This window comes from Gouania willdenowi, chromosome 24 (genome assembly GCF_900634775.1).
Source record: "Gouania willdenowi chromosome 24, fGouWil2.1, whole genome shotgun sequence".
Lineage (NCBI taxonomy): Eukaryota > Metazoa > Chordata > Actinopteri > Blenniiformes > Gobiesocidae > Gouania > Gouania willdenowi.
The window spans coordinates 8865626-8887910 of record NC_041066.1 but is presented as its reverse complement, the minus strand read 5'-3'; the positions used below and the strand labels follow the sequence as shown (position 1 = coordinate 8887910).

Genomic DNA, 22285 nt, shown 5'->3' with positions numbered 1-22285 from the left:
TTGGCAGAGATAAAAGATCAGAGATTAAGCACAGCTTAAGATCTGGTAAGATCTATTCTATTTGTTTCCTTCTTTTGGGAATCTACACGTCTAATGCTGTCAAAAGGTTGTGCTAAATAGCAAAATAGCTATGCCAAAATGAACTTCCTCTTTCACCTCTTCTGATTCCTGCACCCCTCCCATAGTCATTTATTAATCATTATTCCTCTTTTGAGTCATATCTATGTGTTGAGTTTGCTGACGAAGGAGAAAAACACACACAAATTGTATCCATCAGTATTTCTTTTAATTCAGAATGAATGTGTGGTGCTCAGATGATCTGGTTTGTGCACTTGCAGGAGGCGGGACACCAGGAGGCCACGTCCTTGTTGCTGCAACCCCACTGCTCCTTCAGTTCGGGACAGTTGCTGTACTCATCAATGTAAGGACAGGGGTTGGCTATGAAACACAAAGAGAGATTTTATTTACAGAACTTTATAAAATGTTTTTTGCATGATGTATTGTTTGCTCGCAGAGGTGCCCAATTCAAGAACTTGAGAAATGGCACCAACACTCAATAAGATCTGCAAGAATTATATTTATTTTCCCTTTTGCTCACAAGTTGTGGGTTTTTGATGCAAAATTTTGCTTTTAAAATGGAGCTTAATGTTTAGGTTGATAATGAGCATTTAGTTGCATTTTAACAGTGAAAACACTATCTACTATGTATAAAAGGTTTGTATTAAGGTGTTCAGCTATCTAGGTCAGTCATGGCCTGGAAAACTGATGACACGCAGACCTCAATTTATTTTTGTGTGGCCCTCAAAGTAAACACACAAAATGACAGAAATAAACAAACCAACAGCAAAAATATGCAAATGTGCACAAAAAAAAATGCACGAAAGGATAACAAACTTAGAGAAATGTATTCCAAAAACACATAAGATGACTACAAATATATACAAAAATTTGAGGAAAATATACTAAACGGCAACAAGAATAGAAAAAATTGCAATAAATGACAAAACAAAATACTTAAAATGACTCATATAACACACAAAACAAACACAAAAACACACAAAATGAGAGACGAAATATACTAAATGACAACAAAAACACCAAAAATTACTCCAAAAACACAAAATGACAACAAAATACTCAAAATGACTCTATATCACAGAAAACCAACACAAAAACACACAAAATGAGAGGAAAAATCGACTAAACAATAACAACAACAGACAAAACCCTTTGTTATTTCCTATATTACTACTCGTTGACATTAATGTTGATAATGTGGCCCTCTGATCACAAAATTTTTTTTTTTTTGAGCTCGTGATAAAAGTTGCCAATTTCTGATCTAGTTGCTTGATGTGGCTGAGATATGAACACTAGTGCTCAGAATGGGGGGAAAAGTTTTCAGACTTTCTGTTTGGAGTTTGCATGTTCTCCCTAAGTTTGCATTTTTCCACTGTATGTTCCTATTTCCTGCCACACTTTTATTTTTTTTTTGTGCATAAATAATTATAAAAGCACTAATATGAAACCCCTCCCACTTTGTAAGAATTCAAACTATTTCTGACTAAAATATTGCTGCAAAGATCATTGTTGCATAGACATCTACTGTATAGATATCATATCGGGGCTCATTTTGGAAGTGCTTTAGCGCCTACTAGTGGCAGAGCCAACTTTAAGTTGATCAATACATAGTGGTTACTTCTACTGATGAAGTATTATACATTATATGATAAATTATTATAAAGTATGTGTAAATTGTGAAAAGTATTGGCAAATTGCGGTAGTTTTTGCGTGACTTTACACAATCATAAATAAAACTTTTATTATGTATATACTAGTGAAAGCATTGTAACATTTAGATTTTATATCTGTATTGTATTGTACACATAGCAGCAGATTAATGATAATTAATGTTAAATTGTGAAATATTACCTAATTAAAATATAGATACAATGGTATTTGCAGAGTTAGTGTGTAAACATGGAATTATGTGCTAAGCTAAATACAAAAACATGCTTTAATCAAAGGCTTTACAATGTGTTTTTAAAGTGCTTTATGTTATTTTTCTTGATCTAATCTCTATTTGCAAATACACCTTTTATAAAACTAGAAAATTATTCAAGCATTAAGGGGTGTTAACTATAGTTTTTGCAGTGATTTATCTTCACCTTTATTCAGCTTTTAGCCCATTTTAATGCCATTTTTGCCATCTTTTGCTTGGATTTTTTCCCTTTAGTCCAATGTTTTTAATTCCTGCTGTATGTGTATAATTTCAAACGAAATATAAACCTGATGAGGTCATTTGTTTTCAGCTCTAAAATATCTATACCTTATACCTTGGTGCTGCCACTCAAACCAAAGCTGATTTTTCTGATATCCAATGACTTACTGCACAGCTTGTTGTCACAGGCTTTGGGACAGTCACCACAGGCAGGTCCTGACTTGTAGGGATGATGAAACTGCGTGTTCCCACTGTAATGTAGGTGACAGCATCAAATATTGAACATGACAGAAAACACACACTGGATCAAAGCCCAAACATGTTACAAACGTCCTCCGAGAAAACTAAGAACATCTGGATTACTATTTAATGACTGCTCAGAAATAGCAAATTGCTCCGTCCTCCTCACGCGTTTGGTACTCAACCTAAAATATTTGCAGATCAATTACAGAGTAATTGTAACAATGTTTTCTAAGCTAGTTTACATTAGACAGACACGTTGGCAAGAGTTGTAGGAAACCACAGAGTAGAGAATCTAAACCAATAACTACACATTGTGGTTTAAAATGCTGGAATTCCTTTGATGTCAATTGAAAATTTTCTTCATTGGCTTGAACTGATACTTGTGAAGTGGGGACATAGCTTTGTACTCACGGTGGGCAGTAGTGGCAGACATAGAAGTACTTGTAGCGGGCGTTGGGACAGTGGGCCATGGCACAGCCAATCTGGTTAGATCTGTACCAAACAATCTGTGCAGAGAGAAAAACATCCAAGTAATGTTTAATCCTCCTCAAGCACCAGTGCTTCATCATAGATTTATGTCTTAGTCAGGCAATAATATCACATCTGTAGGTTGGGGCGACCGTGGATCAGGTGGTAGTGGGTCGTCTTCTGATCGAGAGGTTGGGGGTTTGATCCCAGTACCTGACTATGTGTCGAAGTGTCCTTGGGCAAGACACTGAACCCTAAGTTGCTCTCAGTGGTCGACTAGCGCCTTGCATGGCAGTCCTGTCCCATTGGTGTGTGAATGTCAGAGTGATTGGTGAATGAGCTGATATGTAAAGTGCTTTGAGACTGCTTCAGTGTGGTGATAAAGCGCTATATAAAATCAAGTCCATTTACCATTTACCATGCATGAAAATGCAGGAATGGTTAGTGAGTGGTTCTCAACCTGAACACGGTAAGATTCATCACATCAGTGCATTCACCCCATTCTTCACAATAGGAAAACATTTACATGATTTCTTAAAAATATAGGTATACATTTTATTCAGATACTGACACGTATTTTGAATTAGATTTTGATAAATTAATATTGAAAAAAAAAAAATGTTTAAAATATTACTTTGTTAATTACTTAAGAAGATGATATGCCATAAAAAAGTTGCTCCTTGGTATAATTCTGAATTGCGTCTTTTAAAACAGGCATTGCGAAAATTGGAAAGGAAATGGCTCTCTTCAAACATGGTAGACGTTCATATTGCTTGGAGAAAGAGTTTAACTTATAAAAAAAGCTCTTTGCAAAGCGAAAACTTCTTATTAGTCAACTTTAACTCACTCAGTGCCATTAATGAGATAACTCGTCATTTCAAACGACTATGCAGTGCTGCACGTTCTGCTGAAGGGTCAGGCGGTTGGACTACTTCTGCACCTTGTCCTCTAGTAGGTGGTTGATAGTTGGTGGTGGTTACAAGGTACAAAATACCCCCAGCCTGTGAGCCAGATAGCAAAATAATAGGTGACACATAGGAGGCAGCAGCGCACCTTTGGATGAGAAGTCATCCATGCTCAGCAGAGCTAAGAGGGAGAGGAGGAATGGCGTTTACGAGACAGAAAATGGCGCTACAAACGAGAGTTGACGTTCCTAGCAGCGCACAGCAGAGCACCCTCGACCAGAGCATGTGTGGAACTCATGGATAGTGTGGCGATGGTGAGATAAAACAATAAAAAAAATTAAAAAACGAGGAAGGCAATGACACTCTGCATGTCCGGGAGGAAGAGGAAGTTGTGTGTGTACAAGCTGACGGGAGAGAAACTTGGAGGAACGCCAAAATACAGTAAGAAATCCATTAAACTCTGACCCAGATAGCAAAATAATAATAATTTTGCCATCAAAAGCCCAGTCTCAGTGTTTTGTTTTTTTGTTTTATATAAGGAAACAATGTTCAGATGTTAGAGTTGTCACTAAAGCAAAAAAATAGCTTTAAAGTAACTGACAGGGTTTTTTTCTCAGCTTTTTGCTCTGAAACTGAATATTTGTGTAAAACTTGCTCTATTCAACGGCTGATTACAAAAGAACGAAACGCGCCAGAAACAATTTATTCTGTGGGTTTTAAAAATCATTCAAAATGCTCAAAAACGGCTGTCACTGAGGGGGTTAGAAAATCTGAAAATGGCTGGCACTGAATGAGTTAATAGAGGAAAACAAAAATAATCCTCGGTTTCTATTCAGCACTGTAGCCAGGCTCACCAAAAGCCACAGCTTTGTCGAACCCTCTATTCCTGTCAACCTGAGCAGTGACGACTTCATCAACTTCTTTACTGATAAAATCCTAACAATTAGAAACAAAGCTAATGTCCCCCCTGCAGGCCTGCTCAATAGTTTTTTAAACAAAGCAGCTCCTGAAATATCCCAACATGAAGCTTTTATTTACATAGTTTCACTACAATTGGTCTATCCAAACTGACCTCAATAGTTAGTGTTTCAAAACTAACAACCTGTCTATTAGATCCAATTCCAACTCCACTATTTAAAAATGCTCTTCGACTAATTAGCACTAATATGGTGAACTGGAATAACACATCTCTAGTAACAGGTTATGTACCACAGGCCTTTAAAACCACTGTAATAAAACCTCTCCTTAATAAACCTACCCTCGATCCAAGTGACTTGTCCAATTATAGACCAATATCTAATCTCCCTTTTGTTTCCAAAATTTTTGAAAAAGTCATCGCAGGTCAACTATGTGATCACCTACTTAGGAACAATTTATACAAGAGCTTTCAGTCTGGCTTTAGAACCCATCACAGCACAGACTGCCTTATTAAAAGTAACCAATGATCTGCTCTTAGCCTCAGACAGAGGGTTGGTCTCAGTTCTGGCGCTCTTAGATCTCAGTGCAGCCTTCGATACAGTGGATCATCATCTACTGCTGCAGAAACTGGAAAGCATTTTTGGGATTAAGGAAACAGCACTGGGTTGGTTTAAATCCTATTTATCAGACACTGTATCATATTTGTATATTTGTATTATTATTATTATTGGTATTATCTGTCCTACTTTATTTTCTACTACTGTAATGTGTGTGTATCTGATCCTTATTTTTAACAGTCTTTTACTTAATTGTACACTTATTTAACGTTTATTCTTCCTTTCGTCTTTGTTAACGTTTTTATTCTTTTATTTGTGATTTTTTTTCTGTGGCTGTAACATCAGCAATTTCCCCCTGGGATTAATAAAGGAATTCTGATTCTGATTCATGTTAATAATCTATCCTCAGATGAAACTCATCAGTTGTTAAAACTCCAGGCTTGTCTTAAAGACATCACATCCTGGATGAGCCGTAACTTTCTCTTTCTTTAACCAGGATAAAACCGAAGGGATTTTATTTGGTCCAAAGCACCTGAGAGAGAAATTATAAGAGCAAATAAAGTCTCTGGATTGCATTACTCTGTCACCCAGCACCACAGTAAAAAACATAGGTGTATCTTTGATACTGACTTATCTTTTAACTCTCATATTAAACAGATCTCAAGGACAGTCTTCTTCCACCTGCAGGAAGATCTTGGACCAGAGTGATGCTGAAAAACTAATCCATGCATTAGTTACATCGAGACTAGATTATTGTAACTCTCTACTTTCAGGATGTCCCAATAACTTACTAAAAAGTATCCAGTTAATCCAAAATACTGCAGCCAGAATACTAACTGGAACAAACAGGACAGAGCATATTTCTCCAGTAATGGCTTCCCTTCATTGGCTTTCTGTAAAATCTAGAATAGAGTTTAAAATCCTGCTGTTAACATACAAAGCTCTGCATGATCAAGCTCCTGTATATCATAGAGACCTGTTAGTGCCCTACCGTCGGGACAGATCACTCAACTTTCAGTTTGCTGGCCTTCTGGAAGTTCCAAACATGTCTAGAGGTAGAACAGGAGGAAGAGCATTCAGCTACCAGGTTCCTCGCTTTTGTAACCAGCTTCCAGTGTCGGTACAGGAGGTTGCTACCCTCTCCACCTTTAAGGCTAAACTTAAAACCTACTTATATGCTGAATCGAATACCGTATAATAGCATTAACTTAACCGCTACAGTGGACATTGGCTCGTCCGTAAACGGTTGCATTTTACATTCGCTGTTAGATTTCATATAAACGGGAAGAGATTCAAATTCTGATGTAGCTGGTTATGATTTACAGTCTACATAAACAGGACTGAATCATAACAAAACATAACCACGAGAGCGGACATGGGCTCGTCTATGAACAATCGCATTTACAGACTTTGGAGCCGCTGTTTGCTTACCAATAAACGGGAAGAGATTCGTCACCTTTATACTTAGTGTTGACAAGGCCACTGGGAGTGAGGCCCAAGGCCAAAGCAGGCTGACTTGATAATACTGTATCGTGTTTTTCTGCAGTCAGTGCCTTCTCCTCTCCCTTCTCTCTCTGCTCTGTTTCAGGTGTCGTGAAGCTGATAATGGCAGTTCCTGATCTGTGGTTCACGACTCAACTAGTCGTGTTTCTTCCCACTGTCGCTAAATGCTTGTTCATGTGGATCTTGTTGGGTTTTTTCTTTCTCATGAATTTTATATTTTGATTAGTGCATTGAGATGACTTTGTTGTAAATTGCACTATACAAATAAAGTTGAATTGAATTGAATTGATTGTCGGGCGTAAGCTCACCTGAGTAAAGTGACCAACAACTCCCCCATTAACAGATCCCACTCCGTAGCGCCAGTCCTTCACCTCGTCGTACCAGGACTGGATGGCTCCACTCCAGGTGTTCTTGTAGCTGCTCATGTACAGGTTTTCACCACATCCGCTGGCTGCAGTTAAAGAAGACACATGTGGATTTACTTCATTCTCATTGACTCACGTAGGACTAATTACAAAAATTGAATGAACATACAGAAAATAAATTTTCAATTTAAAAAAAAAAAAAATCATTCTAATTAACTAAGGTGGAAAAGATTTAGTTAAATCATTCTTCAGGCTAGATTTTATTTTATTCTCAGCTCAAATGAAAACTTACGTTACATGTGATGTAAAAATAAAAAAGTGGAAGAAGTGTTAAACCAGGGGTGTCAAACTCATTTTAGTTCAAGGGCCAAATACAGAGCAGTTTGAGTTTAAGTGGACCACAGATTTTTGGTGCGAAAAAGAGAAATTTCGACATTAATGTGCCCAGGTTTGCACTTCCATGTATAAATGATATATAATGATAATGATTTATAATGATAAAGTTTGTGAGTCCCTGGAGGATCTCCACTTAAATTTGAGGAAACATGGCCAGATTTTGGAAAAACTGAGAGTTCTTTTAACAATTTGAAAATAAAAATGGAAAGCTAAACTCTTCAAATATTGTGGATTTTAATTGATGTTTTGTATTTGGAGGGGCTGAGATATTTACAACTGAATTAGATGGTAATTTACAAAAGGATTCATGTTTTTTCTAGCAATCGAGCGGGCCGTATTTAATGCTGGATTTTGGCCCCCAGGCCTTAAATTTGACACGTGTATTAAAGCCTGTGAAATGACATTAAGTCATAGTAATTTCACCTCGTTTTGAAAAGGCATATCTTAAAACTGAGCATAAGCTTGATAGAAGAACTCACTGCTGATCTTTCTTTCACTGGAAGGGCTGTGTTTCATGGTGCATTTGTTGGCCCATTTCTGAGCATTGGCTGAAGCTTCACGGTTCCAGCTCTGTGGGGTACCCAGAGCAGAGAGACTGGGAGGTTAAACTGCAGCCTATACATGAGAAAATACTGCAAAATAACACTTTTATTCCCTCTTGTCTGCAGCTGCAAGAGGGAAATTGAACTAAAAAAAGTCTAATAATAGGAGGGAAGTACATGTAAAGTATTTGAGGCTGTTTTACCATTTTCAACATGTTGCTGGCAGAGGGAGACACACCTCTCCTCAGGGTATTGTGCTTGTTGACAATCTCAGTCTGCTCTGCAGAAGAGGTCAGGAGCGTTTCTTTATGAACACAGCAATGATAAAGTCAGTGAATAATTACATTTAAATAAGATTCAGAAATATATAATCTACTCACCCTCCTTCAGCTTTGGTTCCAGAGCATAAAAAGATAACATGTTAGTTTTCTGGACAAATGAAGAATAATTAAAGTAAAGAAGATTTTCTTACCTCCAAGGGTCCATCCAGGGACCCCTCTGAGTCCTTAGCCCAGGTTCCAGGCACCTGGAGGACAGCAAAGAGGCCTAGAACACACAGGAAAGTGAGATTATACATTGTCATGCTTTTGTCCGAGACTCCTAACCCTCATGAGGCGCACGTGAAACTTATATACGTAGGATGGCTGAGACATGTGAGAACTACATGTGCACTCAAAGTCAAGGACATTTATCAAGATAGCGGGGCGCCTGTGAAATGTCCTTGTTTATCAATGAAAGATGCCAGCTCTGTGTTTTCACTGTGTACCATTAAATTAAACAACACACAATAAATATTCCCCCATGAGGCAAAGTGAAGTGGCACAAATGAAGGAGAAAACTGAACAATCTAAACAGCAAATATGTACAACAATTTGTACATATGCACTTGCTTTTCTTTAGTGTCCTTGACACCTTATGGAAACATTTGTGACAGCTTTTGGAAATTTGCACAACAAGCAGCTGCTGCCCTTTCTCAGCCAAAGATTACATTTAAAGGAAAACGAACACAAATGTATAGAACAAACACTAGTATGAATGCAAACATCAAATATACTGTAGCAAAAAAATCATTTATTGTTTTGTAGTTCTCAGTTAAAGTGTAGGGTCAGTAACTTATCGTGGCAGGGTACAAGCTGTTGTTCTGTGTGTACTGTGCAGTACTTTATTCTGATAAAGTGAGTTGAGCCTCTGTGTGTCATTAGTTGTAAATGAGATATTAATCCTGCAGAAAGTTGGACCAATAATAACAAAGCACTGGCTCAGATAAATCAGATAAATGAACATCAACGGATACACCCAACACTAAATTATAAGTGTAATAATTGCTATAACAGCATTTTGATTGTACATTGAATACATTGTATATTATACTTCTATTTTCATGTATGTATTATTCATACTTTTATTCTTTTACTCTATTTTTTGAGGGCTTCACGGGGAACTTGAGGATGTTATTTCAATATATACATGTTAATGCACATAATGACAGATAAAAATCATTGAATCCTTGAATTATGTACATTTTTTAACTGTGCAAAATAACAAACAATAGAAATGCAAAAAAAAAAATTCTAATCAGTATTTTTCATATATTTTATTATTACTAGACATTTCAGGTGACCCCATTTTATTTCCAGGCGACCTCAAGGTTGAAAAACCCTGAAGCAATAGGTAATTTACCTAGGGGATATATATTATTTATTTATTTATTTATTTATTTATTTATTTATTTTTAAAGTGATCCAGAATCATTATATTGATGGGGATTATTCACAAAATCTAATCACTTTTTTCTTATTCAATTAGATTTTTGTGGGTTTGGATTTGAAGTTTGAATGTTCACAGACAAACAAACGTAATGAATATACGCCTGTGAAAATATATATGTATAACACATACAGTACATGAAAATAGAAGTATAATATACTATAAAGCTGTTATAGCAATTATTACACTTATAATTTAGTGTTGGGTGTATCTGTTGATGCTCATTCATCTGATTTATCTGAGCCAGTGCTTTGTTATTATTGGTCCAACTTTCTGCAGGATTAATATCTCATTTACAACTAATGACACATAGAGGCTCAACTCACTTTATCAGAATAAAGTACTGCACAGTACACACAGAACAACAGCTTGTACCCTGCCACGATAAGTTACTGACTCTACATGCACTGTAACTGAAATTTACAATACAATACATTATTTTTAAAAATAAGAGCTTTTGTCACTGTACTCAGGTTTGTGTTTTAAACTTGTGTTCTTCATTTTCCTCTTACTGTAATCTTTGGCTGGGAAATGGCTGTCAGCTGCTTGTTGTGGAATATTTAAAAAACCTGTCACAAAACTTTGCATAAGGCATCAAAAAATGCAAAACTCTAATCACCCAAATTGTTGTACATATTTGCTGATTAAATAGTTCAATTTTTTCCTTAAATTGTGCCACTTCACTTTGCCTCATGGGGGAATATTCAGTTGTTTAATTTAATGGTACACAGTGAAAACACAGAGCTTACATCCTCCATTGACAAACAAAGACATTTCACAGGTGCCCAAATATTTTAATATTTACTGATAAATAATGTCCTTAACTTTGATCACACACGTCAGTTGTCGCAGCCGTCCTCCGTATATAAGTCTCACCCTCAGAGTTGGGAGTCTAAGACAAAAGCATGACAATGTATAATCTCACTTTCCTGTGTGTCCTAGGCCTCTTTGCTGTCCTCCAGGTGCCTGGAACCTGGGCTAAGGACTCAGAGGGGTCCCTGGATGGACCCTTGGAGGTAAGAAAATCTTCTTTTCTCTAAATATTCTTCATTTATGCAGAAAAATAACATGTTCTCTTTTTTATGCTCTGAAACCAAAGCTCAATGATGGTGAGTAGATTATATATTTCTAAATCATGTTTTAATGTAATAATTCACTGACTTTTATTTATCATTGCTGGGTTTATATAGAAACCTCTTCTGCAGAGCAGACTGAGATTGTCAACAAGCACAATACCCTGAGGAGAGGTGTGTCTCCCTCTGCCAGCAACATGTTGAAAATGGTAAAACAGCCTCAAATACTTTACATGTACTTCCCTCCTATTATTAGACTTTTTTTAGTTCAATTTTCCTCTTGCAGCTGCAGACAAGAGGAAATAAAAGTGTTATTTTGCAGTATTTTATCATGTATAGGCTGCAGTTTAGCTTCCCAGTCTCTCTGCTCTGGGTACCCCACAGAGCTGGAACCGTGAAGCTTCAGCCAATGCTCAGAGATGGGCCAACAAATGCACCATGAAACACAGCCCTCCCAGCTTATGCTCAGTTTTAAGATATGCATTTTCAAAACAAAGTGAAATTACTATGACTTCATGTGATTTCACATGCTTTTACACTGGTGTCAAACTCAAGGCTCAGGGACCAAATCCGGCCCTTTCAAGCATTAAATTTGGCCTGCTCGAGAAAGTAAAAATAATGAACATGAAACATTTTGTAAATGACCATCTAATTCAGTTGGGGATATCTCAGCCCCTCCAAATACAAAGAATCATTTAAAATCTACAGTATTTGAAGAGCTCAGTTTTACAGTTCTTATATCACAAGACGGCAGTTATTTTTATTTCTAAACAGTTGAAAGAACACTGAATTTTTCCAAAATCTTGCCATGTTTCCTCGAATTATTCCACAAAATGTCACCAAATTCTCAAAATCAAGGAAATTTAAGTGGAGATCCTGAAGGGACTGATATACTTTACTCACATACAGTACTTTATCATTATATATCATTTTTACATGAATACATGTAAACCAGGGCACATTAATGTTGAAATTTCTCTTTTTCGCACCAAAAATCTGTGGTCCACTTAAGCTCAAACTGCTCTGTATTTGGTCCCTGAACTAAAATTAGTTTGACACAACTGGTTTAACACTTCTTACTCTTTTTTTTACATCACATGTAACTTAGGTATTCATTAGAGCTGAGAATATAATAAAATCTAGCCTGAAGAATGATTATAACTAAATCCTTTACACCTTAGTTATTTAGAATTATGACTTTTTTTTAAAATCGAAAGTTTATTTTCTGTATGATTGTTGATTTAATATTTGTAATTAGTCCTACTTGAGCCAATGAGAATGAAGTAAATCCACATGTGTCTTCTTTAACTGCAGCCAGCGGTTGTGGTGAGAACATATACATGAGCAGCAAGAAGGACACCTGGAGTGAAGCCATCCAGTCCTGGTACGACGAGGTGAAGAACTGGCGCTACGGAGTGGGATCTGTTAATGGGGGAGAAGTTGGTCACTTTACTCAGGTGAGCTTACGCCCAACAATCAACATATCACATCAACCAAAAACAAAAACAATCGCTGAGAAACAAAATTAAGTGTTTTTTTTACAGATGATTAATGTATAAGGGATGCTATAGGTGGTGGTTAGGTATTAAATATTAAAAAAAATAATGAATATCCATTAAAGGGAAACACACGTTAGGTTGCCGTCAATGTAATACAACGTGGTGATAAAGATGCCTATTCATCTGTAAAAGTGACAATGGAATGAATATTAAACATAGAAGTGTTAATAAGCAAGATCACCTTTAAATCTTAATCCTAAAGCTGATGTAGGCCACATAAAATAAAAAAGATTGAACAAATCTGACAATGTAACAAAAACAATGACAGCAACGCTCTTTGAATTTGTGAAATATAAAGCAAAGCACGTGTTATTGTCGTTATGCTATACAATTTAAGATCAATTTAAACTTTTTTCAATTCATATCTAAGCCAGTGGTTCTCAACATGGGTTAGATGGAATCCCAGGGGTTCAGCAGTGGCTATAAAAATGCGTTATACAGAATATATATATACTAGTTTTAAAAAAGTGAATTTTGACTTTTTTTTTTTTTTTTAAATAATGTTTTAAACATCATTTTTAAATCTATTTTAAATATTCAATAAATAAAGTTGTTTTGAAGAAAGCCAAAAAATGGGCCCAGGCTTATGTGTCAGTATCTGAATAAAATATATACCTATATTTTGAAGAAATCATGTTAAATTTTTCCTCTTGTGAAGGATGGGGTGAATGCACTGATGTGATGAATCTTACAGGGTTCAGTATCTCCATTATGGTTGAGAACCACTCACTAACCATTCCTGCATTTTCATGACCTACAGATGTGATATTATTGTCTGACTAAGACATAAATCAATGATGAAGCACTGGTGCTTGAGGAGGATTAAACATTACTTGGATGTTTTTCTCTCTGCACAGATTGTTTGGTACAAATCTAACCAGATTGGCTGTGCCATGGCCCACTGTCCCAACGCCGGCTACAAGTACTTCTACGTCTGCCACTACTGCCCACCGTGAGTACAAAGCTATGTCCCCACTTCACAAGTATCAGTTCAAACCAATGAAGAACATTTTCAATTGATGTCAAATAAATTCCAGCATTTTAAACTACGATGAGGGGTTAATGGTTTAGATTGGTGGTTTTTCATTTGCCACAACTCTTGCCAACTTGTCTGTCTAATGTAAACTAGCTTAGAAAACATTGTTACAATTACTCTGTAGTTGATCTGCAAATATTTTAGGTTGAGTTCCAAACGCGTGAGCAGGACGGAGCAATTTGCTATTTCTGAGCAGTCATTAAATAGTAATCCAGATGTTCTTAGTCTTCTCGGAGGATGTTTGGGCTTTGATTCAGTGTGGCAGCACCGAGGTATAAGGTATAAATATTTTAGAGCTGAAGACGAATGACCTCATCAGGTTTATATTTCTCATGAAATGATACACATATTAAAACAGCAGGAATTAAAACATTGGACTAAAGGGAAAAAAATCCAAGCAAAAGATGGCAAAATTGGCATTAAAATGGTCTAAAAGCTGAATAAAGTGCCATACCATTGTATCAATATTTTAGTTTGGTAACATTTCATAATTTAACATTGATTTTTTTTAATCTGTTGCTATGTGTACAATACAATACAGATGCAAAATCTAAATGTTACAATGCTTTCACTAGTATATACATAATAAACGTTTTATTTATGATGTAAAGTCACACAAAAACTATTTACCGCAATTTGCCAATACTTTTCACAATTTACACATACCTTATAAAAATGTATCATATATATAATTATTACTTCATCTGTAGAAGTAACCACTGTGTATTGATCAACTTAAAGTCGGCTCTGCCACTAGTAGGCGCTAAAGCACTTCCAAAATGAGCCCTGATATGATATCCATACAGTAGATGTCTATGCAACAATGATCTTTGGAGCAATATTTTAGTCATAAATAGTTTGAATTCTTGTGGAAGGGGTTTCATGATACTGGTTTCTAAATATCTTTGCACAAAAAAACTTTTTTTTCCCCATTCTGAGCACTAGTGTCCATATCTCAACCACATTAAGCAGCTAGATCAGAAATGGTCCACTTTTATCACATGGGCTCACAAAAATGTGATTTTCTGATCAGAGGGCCACATTATCAACATTAATGTCAACGTTTAGAATGTTGACCATTGTGAGCATTAATATAGAAAATCACAAATGGTTGTTGTTTAGTAGATTTTTCCTCTCATTTGGTGTGTTTTTGTGTTGGTTTTGTGTGTCATATGAGTCATTTTAAGTCTTTTATGGTCATTTTATTAATGTAATTTTTTGTATTCTTGTTGCAGTTTTAGTATTTTTTCCTCTAATTTTAGTGTATATTTGTAGTTATGTTATATGTTTTTGGACTTTCTAATTTTGTTATCTTTTCATGCAGTTTTTTGTGTACATTTGCATATTTTTGCTGTTGGTATGTGTATTTCTGTCATTTTGTGTGTCTACTTTGAGGGCCACACAAAATTAAACCGAAGGCTGCGTGTGGCCCCCGTGCCATTAGTTTTCCAAGCCACGACTGACCAAGATAGCTGAACATCTTATTACCAACCTTTTATACGCAGTAGATAGTGTTTTCACAGTTAAAATGCAACTAAAGACTCATTATCAACCTAAATATTAAGCTCCATTTTAAAAGCAACATTTTGTATCAAAAATAAATTCTTGCAGTGTTGGGGCCATTTCTCAAGTTCTTGAATTGGGCACCTCTTATTGATCATCTTCCCTGAGCAAACAATACATCATCCAAAAAACATTTTATAAAGTTCTGTAATTAAAATCTCTCTTTGTGTCCCACAGCCAACCCCTGTCCTTACATCGATAAGTTCACAAACTGTCCCAAACTGACGAAGCAGTGGGGTTGCAGCAACAAGAGCGTGGCCTCCTGGTGTCCCGCCTCCTGCAAGTGCACAAGCCAGATCATCTGAGCACCACACATTCATTCTGAATTAAAAGAAATACTGATGGAAACAATTTGTGTGTGTTTTTCTCCTTCATCAACAAACTCAACACATAGATATGAATCAAAAGAGGAAGTAAAATTAATAAATCACCATGTGAGGGGTGCAGGAATCAGCAGAGATGAAAGAGGAAGTTTATTTTGGCATGGCTACTTTGCTATTTTGCACAACCTTTTGACAACATTAGACGTGTAGATTCCCAAAAGAAGAGGAAGCAGAGCAAACCTGTCTTGGCAGATGCAGCTGGAAAGTGAAAAAGACAGAGACAGGAAAGAATTAGAGCTTGGGACCACACCTGCAGACTTTTGGAGCTATATGGCTAATGTGGCCTCTTTCATAGTCAAGCACTTGGATCCTGTCAGTTAACTGTGTGTATACATTTGAGAAGGAAACAAATGGAAAACTTACATGTGCTTAATTTCTGATCTTTTATCTCTGCCAAGGAGGTTATGTTTTTTTTTTTTTTTTTTTTTTTTTTGTGTACTGAACAGTACTGAACAGATTTTAACAAAATTTTAACCAAAGATAGACCTTACACTATGGAAGATTCCATTACATTTTGAATGGGATCCGGACCAATATACTGATTCTGGATAAGGTTCAATAATTTAAAATATCCCTTTTTCTCATCATTGTCAGTTTGTAATGTACTGATCTTAATGAAATTAGACTCGTTATGTTGGGTTGGTTCCTGCCTTATTTTAGTCAGATCGTATTCAGATTGCACATTTTATCACAATTTTTACATCTACTTTTTGACGTATAATAAAGGGTGGTTTAGAAGCCCCTAATTTCATGCATTATTACTTAGCAAACCAAATATTATATTTAACAGAATGGCTAAAACCAAAAAAATGCTACAACACCTGGCTAGAAATTCAACAGTTAGACTGCAAACATATTAAACTCTCTGATCTCCCTTTTATCACTGCAACCCTCAAATGTCACAACTGCTTTAAAAACCCACTAATTGCCTCCACCCTGACTGCGGGGTGTAAAGCCCTGGACATTACGAATGTTCAATTAAAAACTATCATGTCAATCTGGCACAACCCCGACTTTAAAAATAGAAAAACACTGCTCTATCTAAAGACATGGGAAGAAAGTGGAATCACTCATCTCCAAGACCTCTTTGAAAATGACAAGCTCAGGACATATAACAATCTAACCCAAACATTCAATATGAATAAAAATATTTTTTCACAGTAGTTACAAGTAACAGAAACAATCAAGAAAAACACTCCTGTAGATCCAATTACCTTACAACTTCCAGAACTGGTTAAATATATGAAGACAATCTAAACAAAATGAAAAAAAAACTCTCAAAAATATACAGAGCACTCTCTAACACTAACTCTAATCACTTACCAATTGCAAAATGGGAGGCTGAACTTTCAATCACCACGAACACCGATTTCTGGACAGAAATTTGTTGTAATACTTTTAATATGACTAAAAACACAAACCTACAGCTAATTCAATACAAGGTCCTCCACAGATCTCACATTACCCAACAGAAAATGTATAAAATGGGCTTCTCAGCAGACATCTGCTCTCAGTACACACAGGGTTTCTTATTTACATGCCTTATGGCTTTGTTCCCCAGTTCAACAATTTTGGTTTCTATTTACTGAAAAACTGTCCTCCATTTTGGACTGCAGGATTCCTCTCTGTCAAATCTATTTCTGATTGGAGACCTGATGATGCTTGATCTTCCAGCAAACCAATCACAATCCATCCTTGCGACACTCGCCATAGCTAAAAAAAAAAAAAGATTAGTGAATTGGAAAAATAAAAAATCCTTAAACATAAACCAATGGCAAAATATCCTCATAGAAGTTATTTCCATGGAAAAGATGTCGGCTCTCAGAAAAACTTAAATAACCTGCTTTGAGGAGCGTTGGACTCTTTTTTTAACTGCATTATGATGATCTAACCTGCAAGCAACTGCCACCACCACTCTTTACTAACACACTAATCCAACTGTAGACCTGGACCTCCCTGGGCTTGTGGGGTGGCCTGGGTGGCTTGGGTGGATTGCTGGGGTGTCTGGGTGCCTCTGCGCGGGTGTGCTTTCCTTCTGGATGTCCTCACGGACCCTGGGCTGTTTGATTTTGCTCTTCTGCCCCCTCCTTACACGTCTGAGTGGCCCATGGGGCTGGGGGCTTGCGTATTTCTCTGCCGCACTTTCCTCTTGCTCTCTGGGGCCCGCTGTCCTCCGGCGTCGGGGGGGTGTCTTGTGTTGGCACGTGGGTGGCTGGAGGTGGCCTCTATGGGGAGGGGGCGTCACTCACGCGCCGGTGGGGGGCATTGCCTTGTGGCTTGCAGTGTCCGGTGGGTGGTAGGGGCAGGGCCTGGGCTACTGAACTTGCGCGGTCTGGGGCTTGATGGTCCTGATGGACTGTGGCCAGTTTGTGGGCGAAGTCCAAGAACCAGCCCCAAGGGCGAGTAGGGGGGTGCTCTTGGGGCGCGGCGGGCTTGGTCGGCTGGCTTGACCGGTCCTGGCGGGGGTCTTCCGGGGCGGGTGGCGCGGGCCGCACTCCTGCATGCCAGTGGGTGCGGCGTGGGATGACCCTGCTTGGGCGGTGCCCTGTGAGGCCGGGGTCTGGAGCTTTTCCGCCTCTGTTCTGCGCGCGCTGCATGCCGGTGTAGCGGTCTGGCTGGGCCCTTTGGGGGGGGGTGATTTTAGCACTAACTAAGACGCATCGCGCTGGCGTCGTGACAAAAAAGGTGACCTGGGGCGCTCTGGGGGGCTCGGTTGGTGCGCCTGGGGGCTGGCGGTGCGGCATGCAGCGTCCCCTTGTTGCCCAGGGTGGCCGTTGTCCCGGGGCGTGCTGTTCCCGGTGCTGCTTCTATTCCCGGTCGTTCTGGCCTGGGGTCCGTCCCTGCTCGCTGCCCGTTTGGCGCGGCTCTGCCCGTCTGGTGAGCGTGGGCCTTGGCCCATCTGCTGGGGTCTCGGGCGGGGGGCTCTCTAGCCCTCGCCTCGTGGGATTGGGTGGGGGGGTGGGGGTGTTGGTGGTGGTGGGGTGGATGTTGGTGGGGGGCCTTGCGGTTGGGAGTTGGGGTCGGTGTCTTAGGGGTGTCTGGTGGGCTGCTCAGCCGTGGGGGGGGTTGCCTGGGCTCCCTGGCCCCTGCTCTTTCTGCTAGCCTGGCTGAATCTTTGGCTCCGAGGCAGCGCTTGGGTTTGCAGTGGCGGTTCTTGCACATACATTGGTCTACGATGCACTGGCATGCCTTGGACTGTGGGATAAAACTCCTAGTGGGGTTAACTTTAGACACGCTGATCCCAATTACCTGTTTTAGGTATTACCACTCACTGCTTCCCTCTGTCCACAGCCACCACCATTATAGTTAAGCCTCACGCCAACAACTTCACGTCTCTCACTTTACAATAGTCAACTCTTCCCCACCCTTCCATTTTCTACCTTGAATCTCTCCTCCCTGCTCCCCCCCACGCCCACTCCCCCTCACCCAGGAGTAACACTGCCCTCTCTTTTTATATTCTTCCTTTAATAAAGTGTTTGTTACCCTTACTTAGGGAGGGCTGGTGATGGTCGCAATTATGCAATAAAATAAATTCATTTATTTAACTGCAATAACAAAACATGCATTGCTGTCTAAAAAAGATTGCACTTATTGTAGTATTGACTTTTGACAGCATGTGCAGACAAAGTTAATAATAACAATAATAATAATAATAATAATAATAATAATAATAATAATAATAATAATAATAATAATAATAATAATAATTTGCCATATGTTGTTGTAAAAATGTAAGTGTGACTGCCCTCTATGGGTTGAAACCCAGCTATTACAATCAAAATTTGCTATGCACGTTTGAGGAGCACACATGGATCTGCAGACATGTTTATTGCTACATGGCTCTTTTTGTTTTGGGTACGAACTCATCATGGTTTCCATGCTGCTCTTTGAGCTCAGGTTGTTTTATTTTTGCTTCATGAAATAATCCACTCAAGACTCCGCATTCAGCATTTGATTTCCTAATGCCATGTTGTCAGACACACATCATTTGTGTTAAAAATTAATTCCCCTTCCATGTGATAACAAGCTTGTTTCTTTTGAAAATAAACACTTTGGATGAATTTCTCAAACCCTGTCAAAGAGCCAAAAAAAGGTCTTGCATCTCAGCAGGTGTGAATCAAAGCCATTGAGGAGTTTCTGGTTCCTGCAGAGCTGGAGGTCAACTAGGAGATGGTTTCACCTGAAGTGAATGGAGCTCCGGCAGAAAGGAGATAAGGGGATGAGTTTTTCCTCTGCCAGTGGGTCCAGTGATAGCTGAAGTCCGCTGCTTTGGCCAAGCTTGATAAGACCAGTCTTGCCATCCTGTCGGTCTTATCAACATTAGCAGCGAGCTCAACTGTTTGTCCCAGGGCCAGAAAATGTTTACCACTGTGGCGTCAGTTTGTCTTCCTGAGCTGTGGATTATTATGTGGATGCTTTATGGGTCCAGTTGTGGATTGTATTGAGAAATAAGGTGAATCCATTACATTTCTGTGCAAAGGGTGGCATAATCTAATCTAGATGATTCAAAATAGAGATACTCACATATCTCTCCTATTGGTTGTTGTTTCAGTGTGCTCATCAAACAAACCAGAGGTATTATACCAACTTTATGCAAAATACAGCAGTTTTATCAGAGAGAAAAGTGTAAATAAAAGAGAAAGATATTAACAAAGGAAAAGAGACAGGCAAGATCTAACCATGTCGTAGACAGGAAAACACTGAGATCAGTAACATCATACTGAAGACAGCTCATTTGGTCTGAGCTGTTATCTTTCCACATCACAGTCTGTTCACATCAGAAACAGGAAGCCAACATAAGATAAAGCCCTCGGTCCATTCAAAATCAGGCAGACAATTTAGCGCCCAGCAATCTAACTTTATTTCACACTTGTTAAAATTAAGGACAACAGTCGGTATATAATGACTTTTAAAAAAACAGTTTTTGAGAATGAATTTACATGAAACAACAGAATTTAACAGTAAAACTGGGTCAAAGCTTACATGAAGTTGCTATTTTATGCTAAATGTGCTGATTTTAGTTTGTGAATATCAGTCAATGTGGAATTTGATTAGATTTGTAGATTTATTACATCACTTAATGTGAAGTTTAGTTGTTTTTTTCCAGTTTAATCTACATGTTATTGTGTGGTTCACACTTTAAGAGCACCTGTGTCTGTCTGTGTGATTGATTTATTGATTGGATCCACCAGTCTTTTTTCCATAGGTGAGTCCTGCTCATTACTTCTACTATTTACTTATCTGTGTGTAAGCAAAGGGTAGCTTTTGATAACTTTATTGGAAGCTTTATTAAAACATCATGAATAATACTTTTTCCTCCTCGGAATCACTAAAGTATCCTCTCCGTTTCCTCTGCTTTAATGTCCGGTCTTTCGCCCCTGTGTAAATAAGTTGGCTGATTGCAATAAAATGATCGTAAATAAAATGTAAAGAAAAGCACTACAAAAATATGAACTAAGACTAAGACTAAGATAAAATAATTTAAAAGGCTGCTCCATTGGTTGTATTTAAAATACTACAACTGTTCAGAAAAGTGCAGTGAAAAGTTTTGAATGAATGTGCGTGTCTTGTTTTTGCTGGAAATACATAAAACACAACTGATGTTGTGAACATGACTAGTACAATCAGGTACTCTACAGTCCCTTTGATTGTTTGTGAACATGTATTTTGTTGGGCGGGGCTTAGCCTGGAGGCAAAACCACAATTGTCTTTGTTTTTTTCTGAGCACGAGTGTCCGCTGGAATCATATAAAACTTTATTTTACATCCACTAACGTTATTCCTCCTATTCTGGCACCCAAACACACAACAAGACGACATTCTATAGCTGTAACATTGCTAGCCTCCACAGTTTTTAGCCAGCAGCGTTTCCTGTTTTTGTCTCCAGCTAGAGTTGTGACGTCACTCATGACGTGGGCCATTATTAAATTGTCTATAAGACAGTGTATTTGCAGATTTGTTTGTATTCATCTTGATGTGCCGTTCTCACTCTCTTCATTTCCCTTTTATTTCTACTTTGTCAGTCAAAGGAGTTTCCCCAACCTGGGGATTTGTTTAGTTTTCTGCACTTCTTCTTCGTCTACGTACCAGCTCTTTGTTTCATATTAAAACCTCTGGTTTATATCCATATCATGGTTGTAATGTTTAAAATGCCCCATTAAGACCCTGCTTTTTGCCTGGAGCTTTTTAATTACTTCTTTATAGTCTCTGCATGGACAACTTCAAACTGTATAATTCCTGTCAGTAGAGGATATGTTATAAATAGTTCTGCTAGTATTAGTGCTTGATTTACAGGTCATTACATTCCATTAAAAAACAACTGGCACCGGTTGTTTTATCAGTTGCTGTGCTTTTGATCAGGAGGAAGCTAACGTTTAGCTTCATTAAAACTATGTTTAAGTTGTATGAACCCAGGCCAAAAATGTGAGCCTAGACCACAATAATAGAGAAAATAATTTCCTGTGTGTTTCCTCTTGTTACATTCTGCCTTCTCATTGGATTGTTCCTTCTTAGATGTGAAGTTGTCTCGTGTCACTTTAGTTTTTTAGTCTTATGTTTGCATCTTAACTTGTTGAGTTTCAGGCACGTGACGGAAATGAGAAAAGGAAATTGGCACATGGCTGTGGCCATTAATCAAAAATGTCCATTTTCAACTTAAAGAGACCTAAGCAAACAGTGATGCTTTTTCTTGTTTTTGTGCCTCTTCTTGGTTAAAAATATGTTTTACTCTACGAGCTGTTGTTAAATTGGTTATGTAGAACTTGTCAGCTTTTTGACGCTGTGCACAAGC

At 38.1% G+C, this 22285-nt stretch overlaps 2 protein-coding genes across 2 annotated transcripts; one reads left to right on the top strand and one right to left on the bottom strand.

The window, feature by feature from the left end:
- Positions 1-301: 301 nt before the first annotated feature.
- Positions 302-8701, bottom strand: LOC114457486 (serotriflin-like). The gene is made up of 8 exons (XM_028439337.1): positions 8588-8701; positions 8496-8505; positions 8319-8419; positions 8053-8143; positions 7121-7263; positions 2873-2967; positions 2387-2469; positions 302-438 (listed from the first exon to the last, which is right to left on the bottom strand). The coding sequence occupies exons 1-8, from the start codon at positions 8696-8698 to the stop codon at positions 311-313; spliced, it is 762 nt and encodes a 253-aa protein (XP_028295138.1). The 5' UTR covers positions 8699-8701; the 3' UTR covers positions 302-310.
- A 2071-nt stretch (positions 8702-10772) lies between these two features.
- Positions 10773-15418, top strand: LOC114458053 (cysteine-rich venom protein latisemin-like). The gene is made up of 8 exons (XM_028440299.1): positions 10773-10898; positions 10982-10991; positions 11073-11164; positions 11340-11418; positions 12270-12412; positions 13372-13466; positions 13695-13822; positions 15291-15418. The coding sequence occupies exons 1-8, from the start codon at positions 10788-10790 to the stop codon at positions 15416-15418; spliced, it is 786 nt and encodes a 261-aa protein (XP_028296100.1). The 5' UTR covers positions 10773-10787.
- The last annotated feature ends 6867 nt before the right edge of the window (positions 15419-22285 follow it).

Bases quoted from the DNA above. Each gene is read 5' to 3' on its own strand.
- LOC114457486 (XM_028439337.1), bottom strand. From the start codon at position 8,698: ATGACAATGTATAATCTCACTTTCCTGTGTGTTCTAGGCCTCTTTGCT. The intron at 2,470-2,872 runs GTGAGTACAAAG...CCTACATTACAG, and splicing joins GTCTGCCACTACTGCCCACC to TGGGAACACGCAGTTTCATC. The intron at 439-2,386 runs GTAAGTCATTGG...TGTGTTTCATAG, and splicing joins CTGTGACAACAAGCTGTGCA to CCAACCCCTGTCCTTACATT.
- LOC114458053 (XM_028440299.1), top strand. From the start codon at position 10,788: ATGACAATGTATAATCTCACTTTCCTGTGTGTCCTAGGCCTCTTTGCT. The intron at 11,419-12,269 runs GCTCAGTTTTAA...CTTTAACTGCAG, and splicing joins ACACAGCCCTCCCAGCTTAT to CCAGCGGTTGTGGTGAGAAC. The intron at 13,823-15,290 runs GTATAAGGTATA...TGTGTCCCACAG, and splicing joins TTCAGTGTGGCAGCACCGAG to CCAACCCCTGTCCTTACATC.